Source organism: Salvia hispanica, chromosome 3 (assembly GCF_029641045.1).
Source record: "Salvia hispanica isolate PSC_SH4W2 chromosome 3, Shi_PSC_v1, whole genome shotgun sequence".
NCBI lineage: Eukaryota > Viridiplantae > Streptophyta > Magnoliopsida > Lamiales > Lamiaceae > Salvia > Salvia hispanica.
This window is the reverse complement of record NC_142694.1, coordinates 50997458-51009995: the sequence shown is the minus strand read 5'-3', so window position 1 is coordinate 51009995 and position 12538 is coordinate 50997458. Positions and strand designations below refer to the sequence as shown.

The following is a 12538-nucleotide window of genomic DNA, read 5'->3' as shown; positions in this document are numbered from 1 at the left end:
TTACTTATTTTTTTCTTTTTTTCTACTTTACCAATTTTTTATTAAAATTCTGTGTTGTTCAAATGGAAATATATTTTGTGAATTGAGAAAGTTTATCTAGATCAAATCTATAAGATTTGATTTTAACTTTTATCTTTTAAATTTGATTAAAGATTTATTCAAATTTATTTATATGCGAGAAGAAATTATTATTAATTGAAATTGTTGACCGACTATGAAAGTGGCAGCAAACTGGCAATTCAATTTCTCAAAAGCACTCTTTTCATTTCAATTCAAAACAGATTGCATTCGAAATATTTCAGCTCAATCTGGCGGCAGCACCTCTTCTTCTCCCGCTCGAAGCTCGAATTTTTGCCTACTAAGGGCTCTGTGAATTGCACCAGAAGCCTTCGGAAAAATAAAATCAAAGAGGATTCCACTTTGGTTAGGGAACTTCATTTTGGAGGATCCTAACCTTCAGTTGTTGGTGCTGAATTTGGGAAGAAGTTCTTCCATTATTTCCGAATTAAACCCAGCTTCGAGCTTTGCGGATTTCGAGGTATTGCTACAGGGCCTCAGTTAATCTTATCATTGCTTCAATGTTTATTTTTGGTTGCTAATTTGTTGTCTATTTTTTCAAAATTGCTTTGTCGATTGATATATATTCCACTCAAACAAGTAATATCATAATTTTATTTTCAGTACTATCCAGCTATTTGTTTTCTGTTTGTTAAACAATATTGTTGGGCATGCTTCTTCCTCCTTGCTTAGCTAATGATGCACTTGGTTAAGATTGTCAACGCAGTGTAGTTCACATATCTGTATTTATTGAGAATTAGCGATATGTAGCTTTCAGGGGCTCTAGGTTGGAGATTCATTTTGTGGCATTATGGCTTGTTGACTAATGTTGTCCTTATGTAGTTGAGTCGTATTCCTTTTTGGATTGTCCCACTCACTTTTAGCACAATTTTTTCTTAAATCCCATGTAGAAAAGAAACGTCTCTACACAGGGACGGTGTGAGTATTATACTTAGAAGTTAAGAACTGAAATTGAGCCAAACCGAATTGCAATTAATTGGTGTGGTTAGTTTGATTTTATAATTAATGTTAATCTACATGTTGGACTGCTCCCGCACCTTCCACTTCCCTAGCACTGATGCCCATGGCTGGAAGCAAAGGGCTCTTGTCTGTGGTGGTGTAGGGAAGAAAATATCTGCACACAATTGGAATCAAAACCATCGAGAAGAAGTAGACTGATTGAATCAACCAAAACTCTTGTTCTAGACCTAAGTTTGATAGATGGTGTGACCCGATGAGTTGTGAGAAGAACAATGAGCTGTTTCTCATGACAAAGTATGTTGTGAAAAGATGAAAATTAAATCTCAATTCACATTTTTTTGGAGAGGATACAAGAAGAGATTGAGGGGTCATGGGTGAGGAAGGGGAATGTTGTCCTAGAGTATGGGTATGCAACAATTAGATGTGTATGTATGGGGGTGGTTGGGGGGGGGGGGGGGGAGAGAGAGATTTAAAACAAGATGATAAAGTAGATTGGTAGTTGGGAATTAGAGATTGGTGAGGCGAATATTTAATGAAATCCTTAGAGTTTAGTTTGGGGGAGAGATTTAAAACAAGATGATAAAGTAGATTGGTAGTTGGGAATTAGATATTGGTGAGGCGAATATTTAATGAAATCTTTAGAGTTTAAGTTAGTTTGACTAGGTCTTTTTTTTTTAACAAACAGTCACAACTAAACTTTTGGTTGCAAAAAATAAGGTTGAATATATATCTGTTTTTGCTCTTAAGACCAAAGTGAACACATTAGTCTAGTCTGATTTTTTAATTTCAATTGAACTTCCCATAGCCTTTATGGCTATGGGCTGCATAGATCATGGGTTAATATCTGTAGTTGATCTAACAATGAGAGGCTTTAGTTTGTTCTCTTTGGATTTTGGAGAGTAGTCTTCTCATTTAAGAAGTACATATTATTTGCTTGGATATAACAACATTTAGCTTTTCTACAGTTGGAGCATGACCCTTGTGCTAATATGGTGACCAGAGGAATTCAATAGTGCATTTGCTATCAATTAGTCCTTGCATCCCACCTAAGATGACTCATTACTAAAAATAGAAACCCCTTTATCTCTACTTTATTTCCCCTTGCATCCCACCTAAGATGACTCATTACTAAAAATAGAAACCCCTTTATCTCTACTTTATTTCCGCTCTCTTACATTATTCTCTCCACCTAACACAAAATATAATATCTCGTGCAGCCTAAGGAAGGGGTCATATTTCTTGGGATGGAGGGAATCTTGGGACGGAGGGAGTAGGATTTTCAATTTAGTTAGAAGGACTAGTCTAGAAAAAAATTACCCGATAAACCTTTGAAATTTTATAGTGCAAGGTTTGATATGAATTTATTTTTATTGAACTAAAATTGGAACCAACGCAAGTAAAATAAAAAAAAAAAAAAACTTGGACCAATGGTTCATATCATCCGCTATCTTTGTTGATATATGTATCAATCCTCCTCTCGTGCAATAGCATGCAAATGGGTTGTCATTTGGGCCCTTAGGCTGGGTTTAGGGAACCACTTGAAGAACCATGTCTGATTGGCAAGGATCGAAGACTTTTGACCTTAAGATTACTCACTTCACTATTAGCCCACCTTAAGGGGATGTGGAATCCCACCTTAAGATTATTCGCTTCACTATTGAATCATTAAAATGATATATATCTCACATTTGTTCCCTATGGAAGTGTGGAATAACATATAAGTGGTGATGTGAGACTCAGCCATTTACTTTTTACTAATGGTTTTGGGTTAAGTTAGGCCCCTCAGCTTATATGATTATCAATTTGGTGGAGGTGCGGTAATCTCGATGGCGATATCTAGGTTGATGTGGCCTAGAGGTTGACAAAGGCGACCGGGGGAGGATAAGAAGTAGGGTTTGTGTATATGTGGAGGTGGAAATCTAATGGAAAACATATAACCCTATTAAAAAGGCTCGATTATAAAAATAGGTCGGATTTTGGGCTGTTGTGCCTAAATGGGTTGTCATTTGGGCCTTTAGGCTGGGTTTAGGGCAAAGATGTGGGCCCAAACAGCAACAAATGGATTGTGGGCCTTCTATTTGGGTTTGCCACCTTGTGTATGCCATTTGTGTATGTCCGGTTCAAAAGGAGATGGATTGATACTAATCCCACATTGGTTCCACTTGAAAGTGTGGGGTAGCATATGCATAGGAGTCAACAATTTACCTTTGACTATGATTTTGGATTAATTTAGGGCTTCTTATATGTTTGGTGTATCTGAATCATCTGCAGAAAGGGCTATCCAAAGGTGTGACCAAAGAGGTGCCACCAAATATGTGGGCTTGTGGCTTTTAGTTTGCCACTTTGCCCATTGTGGACATTTACTTCTTAAGGAGAGTGTATTGATATAATTCCTACAATTGTTTCACGTGGAAGTGTGCAATATCATATATGTTGGAGTCCATCCTATACCTTTCACCACACCAAATTGTTAATACCTAAGCTAGTGAGCCATAACTTAACTCAAAACCACGGTCAAAGGTAAATGATTAACTCCCATGTATATGCTATTCAACACTTTCATGTGGATCCGATGTGGGATTCGTATTAGCATAGGTGGTTTTTGGAGCTGTTAGTGGGTCCTTCCAAGGCATTACAAATGAGTTTATCAGTGTATACTCCCTCCGTCCAATAAAAATAGGAATGTGACCGCACGGGCTATGGTAATGTAAGAGAGAAGGAAAAGTTATTGGACGATGTTGATGGATGGGACCACCTTATTACAGTGAAAGAAGTTTCCAAAAATAAAAGTGGACTATTTTTATGGGATGGACTAAAAATGGAAAGAGTCTATTTTATGGATTTTAAAAACTTGGGTTTTAAAAAATTTGGTTGTACAAATGACGTCTTTGAGAACAAATAAAATGATAGAAAAAGTCGTGGTGTTACAAATGTGTAAAAATATCTACGGCTATTTTGTTTTTTCTTCCTAGTTTTCAAGTTAGATTGCATCCTGGTCTTCTTGCCATCCTTTCTACGTCGGTTTAATTTGTCATCTGATTCCCTTATTACTCTCTTCCTTTAAGTCCTGCTTTATCTCATCAACTTACCCCGTTAGTAAATCTACAAATATTCATGGTACATTTGGTAACTGATTGACTTGTGTTTCATTTTCCAGTCTCTAAGATGAGTTCCATGAACTTAAATACCAACCACGGTCATGGAGAGCTTGGCATGAAAGCTGTTAAATCGGAGCAACATATCGGAAGATTGACTGTTTTAAGGGCTTCTAACAATGAGTGCTCTCCAATTGATGATTCAGGCTTTTGCTCGACATCATCAATGTCTCCTGCCCCTATTTGTCGACAGTTCTGGAGAGCTGGAGACTATGAGGACAGGCTTATTTCTAAGCCAGCATGTCAAAGTACTTTTCCATCTATATTTTAAGTTGGTCTTAGTTTCAAATCGTCATAACACTAAAATGTGAACTGCAAAAGGTTTCAAACTTGTGCAGTTGCATGCATAGTTAGGGTGTAATAGCCCATGAATGTCATTGAAGTTGAAGATAATGTAGTCTTTTTATCACCTTTACATGGTAATCATGGATTCTTTATTCAATTGGCAGATCGCACAGGCTATCTTCATATTCACCCCAAATTTCTTCACTCTAATGCCACTTCTCACAAGTGGGCCTTTGGCGGTATGCATCTTTTATATAGTTCCCTATATTGGCCTAATTATATCATATTGTGCATCTTACATATTCTCATTCCTCTTATACCTGTGCCATGTTACCAGCTGTGGCAGAACTGCTTGATAATTCCATTGACGAGGTAATCTTTTACCTATCATTATTTTATTTTTGGTCATTATAAATCTTGTCTTTATATTGTCGTCTTTTGTTTAGGATGGTAACTAGAAACCTCTAAACTATATTATTGGTTCTGTAGAGAGAAAGATTAAGCATCCTCAGCGTAGGACTGTAGGTTCTGAATTAATTTGACCTGCTATATTTAAGCATCTTCACTTATGAAATATATCTTCTGCTGTTTTCACAAGTAATAATTTTATTTGTATTGTTCTTGTATTCCATGTCTCATTTATGGATAGATACAAAATGGGGCCACCTTTGTTGTCGTGGATAAGACCTCAAATCCTAGGGATGGAACTACAGCTTTGTTAATTCAAGGTATTTAATATCTCAAACTCAGACTTATGAAAATAATAGTAATTCGATGTCTAAGTTCACACCTTGCCCTTGATAAGTATGAGTGATACGTCAATGTCATTTTACTTCTCTTATTAGATAATGGTGGTGGAATGAACCCTGAAGCAATGCGGCGTTGCATTAGTTTTGGGTTTTCTGATAAGCATTCAAAAACTGCAACAGGACAGTGTGAGTATAAAAATTTATTTTATTTCTTCACTTGAAAGTAAGATATTGACTTGAAGCTTTTCAGATGGGAATGGGTTTAAGACCAGTTCTATGAGACTCGGGGCTGATGTTGTGGTCTTCAGCCGCTCCATGGTGGACAGGTTTCTTTGCTTTCTTTGTTTAAGAGTTATTTTTAGTATATCTTTACATGGACACTCTTCATTTGTTGGTTTATTTGTCCAAAAAATTTCGCGTACACTTTTTGTATATATGTATATTTGTTTTTTTTCTACCCTTGAAACAGATCTTATGGTTACTACTAGTTTTCTGAAGGGATTGGATCTAGTCTACTTATCTAGATACAAGTTTCTAGGAAATGGTGTTAGTAGGAATCTAATTTTAATATACTGCCCATTTATTAGATAATGAAAAATCAAACCGAGAAAAAATGGATACAAGTCTTTCCTAAGACTCAGCAAAGTTAAAACTTAGACTAAAGTCTAATTTGGTCCCTTACATTTGCCCTAAAATTCTTTTTGGTCCCATACATTAAGTTTGTGACCTTTTGGTCCCTAACATACTGTTTTGGTACCTTTTGCTCCCAAACAAGGTCACAAACTCAATGTATAAGACCCGAAAAGAATTTTATGGAAAATGTACGAGACCAACATTGGACTTTAGTCATAGATTATAATCAAGTTATTAAATTTATTAAACATTTTGACTGTTAATTTTAACAGAACCAAAACAAAACAATATGTTTGGGACCAAAAGTTACAAAACAATATGTTAGGGACCAAAAGGTCACAAACATAATGTATGGGACCAAAAAGAATTTTAGGGCAAATGTAAGGGACCAAAATTGGACTTTAGTCTTAAACTTAAAACTAAAAATACAATTCAAATACTTCATTAAACAGATAGAAAAATTTCATTGAAGTTACTCTTTTTTTTTCAGATACACTGAACCATCCTGAGACCCTGTCACAATCTTCTCTTTAGATTCCTCTTGCTCCTCACTGATTTGTTAGGGTAAAGGTGGATGAACAAAACGAAAGTAACAAAAGGTATATGAAAACAGAAAAATATATAACTGAAAACGGATCCTCAAAAAGGCCAATAATCCCACATGATAATCCTTTAAAACCTCAAGGAAGGATATATAAGGATACATTATGAAGTCTCAAACTTGGAAAAAAACTAATCGTAGAAGACTATTTACTCAAGACTGTTAAAGTAAAAGGTAAACTAAGTAAACTAGAAATAAACATTAATTTCAACCAAAACTAATCTTCAACCTATCTTCCAGCTAGTGGTAATCTACGCCAGTTTTTATTGTAAACTGATAATTTTGTGAATGTATTTATTTATTTTTTGTTTAGTTTTCAATATTCAAATTGGTAAGTAATAAATTATTTAGAGAAGCTAGGATATGCCATCTTCATGCATACTTGGCATTGCACTCTGTGCTGATTCTGACTATATGATTTGTTCACTATTTTTTTTCTCGACCAGGAAATCGACGCAAAGTGTAGGTTTGCTATCTTATACATTTTTAACGCAAACAGGCCAGGATAGAATAGTTGTCCCAATGGTGAGTCTTTATTTCCAGTTAAAAGTTGGACTACATAATATAAATGTTTAAAGGATTTCTAGTTGTAGAGATTTCTTTTGGCAGAAAATTCGTTTGGAATTATATGTTAATAAAATTAAATAATTTTCCTTTTATTGTCTTCAATGAATTGTGAAGGATGTTTTTATTAAAATCCTTAGTTCAGGATTCAATATTGAAATAGCCATAACTAATAGTGATTATTCTGAAATTCAACATCCTATAAGAAATATTTAGTTTTATTCTGAAATCACTTTATAAGAAATATTTAGTTTTATTTCTACACTTGTATTTGTCTTTGGATGTCCTATAATCATGCTGAAACTTTACCTGGCACAAACTGACAAACTTGGAAACAATTCGAAGACATAATTTTCTTTTTAACTTTCTCTATTATACATAAACATACTCCTTTATCAAGACTCCAATTGTATTACTTTTTATTCATGGTGCTTATTTTTCGGATTAATATGTGCTAAACATACTTTAATGATCTGGTTCCTCTGCAATGCAGGTTGATTATGAGTTTGATTCACATACAAGTACATGGAATTCATTACACGATGAACAACATCTAAATAAAAATCTTTCCATCCTCTTAGAGTGGTCTCCGTTTACGACAGAAGCCGAACTTCTGAACCAAGTATGTAGAGTATCCAGGGAAATAATGCATCTCCATGCGTTTCATTGGTTAATACTTAATAGTATTACATCTTTAATGTTAAACCTGTTCATCTCCTTTTGTTTCTATCTTGCAGTTTGACGACATTGGCTCTCATGGTACCAAGATAATAGTCTACAATCTATGGCAGAATGATGATGGAAAATTGGAGCTCGATTTTGAGTCAGACCCAGAGGTTATTTGACTGCTACATTTTATGAATGGATTTATTGTTATGGTTTTGATAGAATTTATTGCAGTACAGTTCTCCTTTTTTTATTTGCATACTAGGTAATATTTTATATGATTTTCCTTGCATCCTCATTTGAGTTTTATATATCAGGATATTCGTATCTGTTGGGACACTGGAGAAAATGCCAAATTTTCCTCTAAGATGAAAGCAAGCGAACAGCATCTTGCTAATCGTTTTAAGCATTCACTTCGCGTAAGTTTGTGCCAGATATTTGTATTTGCACAAATCTGTAAATACTTGCAAAAAAAAAAGAAAAAAAAAGTGTAAATACTTGCTGATACTTGGCCTTCTATTTTATGCAGGCATATTTATCTATTTTATACTTGCAATATCCTGGGAACTTTTGCATAGTATTGCGTGGACAAATTGTTGAGTATCATAACATTGGAAGTGATCTCAAATTTCCGCAATTCATACGGTATAAACCTCAAAATGTTGAGGTATGATTTTTATTTTCTTCAAACATGCATTTGAATGTTTAGATACAATTAACCAAGACTTCACCAGGAAAATGGTTTTGCATGGCCTTTTAACTGAGATATGGTATCCTAATTTTACTGATCGCAGGAATCGGTCATCACTACGATTGGCTTCCTGAAGGAAGCTCCAGCTGTGAATGTACATGGTTTTAATGTCTACCACAAGAATAGACTGATACTGGTGACTGCTTTTACTTAATTAATCAATCTTTAGATATTGTTCCTACCAGAAATAAAATTAAAATGAAAGCAAAGCTAGTGTGAGTTCTTCGTGAAACATATCAACCATTTTTTACTATTTCTTTCTTCTTATTTCCTCCACCCCCTTGGTAATTGCAACATTAAATTTAAAGACCATGCCATTGTGTACTTAAATTTGAGACCTTTGGCCTCCTGCGTTAACCACTCTACTGCTAGGCCAACACAATACTTCTTTTGTTTATTTCTGGCACTATAATATCTGTTAGGAAATTTGTGTTCACCCACCCATTTCTTTGCCAACAATCTGTCCTGAATCCCTCTAGACTTTTTATAAGTTACAAAGCCATTGCGATATTCTTAATTCTTCCCAAGTAAAGAAAAAGAAGGAATCAAAGATGAAATAAAGAACTATTGTTACTTTTATCTACCCACATTTTGAACCCATTTTTGTTTCTCTTTGCTGCAGCCATTTTGGCATGTTGTAACCTTTTCTGACAGCAGAGGCAGAGGAGTTGTAGGTAAGAATTCCATATATTTCCATATAAGTGTATATTTATTCTGAAATGTAAAAATTTGATGCTTAACAACTTCCTATTGGCATAACAGGGCTTTTGGAAGCAAACTTTATTAAGCCTACTCACAATAAACAGGATTTTGAGAAAACTCCAGTCTTCCAAAAGCTTGAAACCCGTCTAAAAGAAATGACACAAGAATACTGGTTAGTGATCAATTTACAGGCTTTTTTATAAATTGCAATGAATATTGTCCTGGATGGCTCATACCTTTGATGCTATAATTGCTTTGGCAGGGATTACCATTGTGGACTCATTGGCTATCAAGCTAAGAAAATCCCTCGACCAATGGCACATCAAGTTGCACCTACTCCTAAGTCAAATTGTGGACCTGGTATATATCAACCTGTCGTGCTGACTAGAGACTCCTCAAGTGCTTTTGGTGTAAGAGCATCATCGGCAGCTGGAGTTAAAAAAGATGCATCTGGAATCTCCTTGCCGTCCTTCCATAAGAGCACAGAGGGTAAGAACTCAGAATATATTGATGTCTGAGCCTTCGTCATATATTTGAATCTCATTACTGAAGTACGCCTGCTATGGTAAAAAACTCATTGTGAACTGACATTGCACAGAAGCAGCTCTCAAAAGGAAAAGACATGAGCAAGTTGTGGAGACTGGAAGGGTAAATAGGATGGGATGCACAAGGGTGAGATCTGTTGATAATGCTCACAGTGGAAATGTACAACAGGTGCTTTCGTCGTTTATGATCTTTTGTAACAACTTCTAGAACCTATATAGACCATATCAGTGCAGTTTGGTCCTTGAATGCGATTAGATATCTTTAATCGCTTTGTGTTTCATATTTCGATAACAAAGCCTTCCCGGCTTGTAAAACTTGATGCTATCTGTTATTTCCTCGATGCAGCGTGCTATTTGTCCTGCCAGGGCATTCCAAGTAGACGGAGAAGCCGCTAAGATAATTCAAGATAACCGAAACCTCTGCGCCCGGTAAGTCTTCTATCATAGATCTAATGTACTTTGTTGTGACGTCCAAGGAGACTTTGAATTTTATCACATAATCAATGATATATCAAATTATGTGGTTGTGAGTTCAGAATTCTGTCTGTATCTCAGGTTCAAAGAATATGAAGCGATAGACGAAGAACTCAATCTCAAGGTATTTATGTTTTGTAATTTTGACATTTTGAATATTTTTTTAATCCTCTTGGTTTGTTGTGGATATGAAATTGCAGGGTTATGTGTTTTCTTTATTTCTCAAATTAGAGATCGACTTTATTTTTTTGCTTGTCTATGCAGATTACAAAACTCAAGGCAGAAATTGAAGAAGCACGTCGCGAGTATGCTCGGATGCTTCTAGAATCCAAAGTGTTGGAGAAAGTGAAAAGGGAGAAGGGAAACAGGGAACTGAGACATGTCTGATCATTTTGCTGATATTTTTATCATGTGCTGTATTATCATGTGTTGTACTTGTAGGAATTAATCCAATAGGTGAGGTCCGGTCCAATCTCCATGAATCTTTGGTCTAATCTATAATACTTCCTCCGTCTCACTCAAGATGTCCACATTCTTGAGTGGCTGGACATCTTGAATGGGATGAAAGGAGTACTCAGTAAATAGAAGACTTGGTGAAAGAATGAGCTCTAGTCTCCATTCTTGTAAATTTTTGTGAGAGAATGAACACTAGGAGGATTTCGAAAATTGCACCATCTCAACACTTGGGTTTCCCACACTTGGAGGATTTCGAAAATTGCACCATTTCAACACTTGGGTGTTTCTCTCTTTTCATGTCCAAGTTTTATTGGTATGTAGTATGATAGGATTTCTCCCACACAAAAGATTGTATTTGGAGATAGGGTGCAAGTCAGAAGATTCGAAGAACGCGTGGAGAAATCGCAAGTCGGCCAATCTTTGTAGAATCTAAATTTATAAGTAATTCAATTTATAGAATTCATGTATTAAGGTTTATATTCTTTTATATGAATTAATTGCATTTTTTGACATGCATTCAATGTCTTTATGTGAACTTATTAAGCTAAATAATCACTTAAATATCAGTATTTCGTTTTCAAAATCTACTGTTGCAAATTCGATCATATTTTTGCTTAGGGATATATGAAAGATTCTCGATTGGTTAAGATCTCATATGATAATTTTCAAAATTTATAAATTAATTCATGAAATTAAAATATAATCTAGAATGTAACTTCACAAGCAACAGCAGATCTGAAATAATTAGATTTTTAGGCCTCCCTCTTGGAACCAGAATATGCCTAGGGTTTTTTTTTTTAGGGTTTAGGATTTAGAAAGGTTTTCTAAGCATAATGTTTCTCTATATTTTGATTTTTTGTTCGTCTATCTGCGATCTAGATCAAATTTAATTTGGGAATTAACTTAAATTTTCGGAAGTCTTCTTATGAGATCCTTGAGAATTGGAGATCTTCAATAAATATAAAGCAACACACCTATCAAACTTCTTTACACCACGGTGACACAAATAGTGCTCGAATCAACCTACATCTCCATGATACTATCTAATATCATCCTGTTGAGATTCCTGTTTTTAGCCCTCCCATTTTTAAAATTTCTCGATCTCTCTTTTTGATATTGATTACACTTAAGTGCCTAGTAACTCTAGTCTCTAGAATAATCTTAAGACTACTCCATCATCCTCACTAATTAATTTCAAACCTCTAAGTCTTATTGATATAATATGTTAATTATTTTGTCTAGCACATTATTTCTCTCGATTCCATAGCTTACCACTTGATCATCTAATAGTTTGTCCGAAAATCATATGCATTATCCCACAATAATAGATAAAAATAATACCATAATATTATATCAGAAATATATAATTAAAAGAACATAATCAAATTCTAGAATTCTATCGTTTAGTTTTTTTTTTTTTAATATTTCTTTCAAAAAAAATAAAATTGGACCATTTCTCGATTTATGCGTGTCATCCCTTGCGCAGGGGTCATGCTAATCTTCTCTGTATCGTTCCAATTTTATCGGATATCCCCGAAGGGACTTCTATCGTTTAGTTACCCATAAAGAGCTACAAAATCAATAGTTTAAAATAATAGTAGCATAAATAAACTACTCCATCCGGGGTTTTAATCTATGAAAAACTAGATTTAAATACACAAACGCAGAACAATATCATGCGTATGACATTTTTATGTCATGGGTAGTCTATTTTTAGATCATACTAACAAAGCATGACCTAAAATGATTTTAACATGACATTAAACCAAAATCTTTTAATATGACCTAAAAGTGTTTAATTATGACCTTACGTATATTTGGTTAATTATTGACCATTAGATTATCTAATCCTAGGGCTAAGATTTGGGCTTCATTTCTGGGTTTAAACACATACTTGTTTTGATCATCTCCCACTCCAT

The 12538-nt window shown here is 34.8% G+C and overlaps 1 protein-coding gene and 1 non-coding gene across 2 annotated transcripts; one reads left to right on the top strand and one right to left on the bottom strand.

The window, feature by feature from the left end:
- Positions 1-225: 225 nt before the first annotated feature.
- Positions 226-11131, top strand: LOC125215646 (protein MICRORCHIDIA 6-like). Its single transcript, XM_048117129.2, has 20 exons — positions 226-538; positions 4196-4441; positions 4643-4717; positions 4816-4850; positions 5128-5206; positions 5324-5413; positions 5478-5553; positions 6908-6986; positions 7519-7647; positions 7763-7861; positions 8009-8110; positions 8221-8358; positions 8486-8578; positions 9065-9116; positions 9205-9316; positions 9407-9633; positions 9743-9858; positions 10036-10118; positions 10245-10287; positions 10428-11131. The coding sequence occupies exons 2-20, from the start codon at positions 4204-4206 to the stop codon at positions 10548-10550; spliced, it is 1989 nt and encodes a 662-aa protein (XP_047973086.2). The 5' UTR covers positions 226-538; positions 4196-4203; the 3' UTR covers positions 10551-11131.
- A 927-nt stretch (positions 11132-12058) lies between these two features.
- On the bottom strand, positions 12059-12162 carry LOC125217304 (U6 spliceosomal RNA). Its single transcript, XR_007175717.1, has one exon. It is a non-coding gene; the product is annotated as a U6 spliceosomal RNA (small nuclear RNA).
- Between the last annotated feature and the right edge of the window lie 376 nt (positions 12163-12538).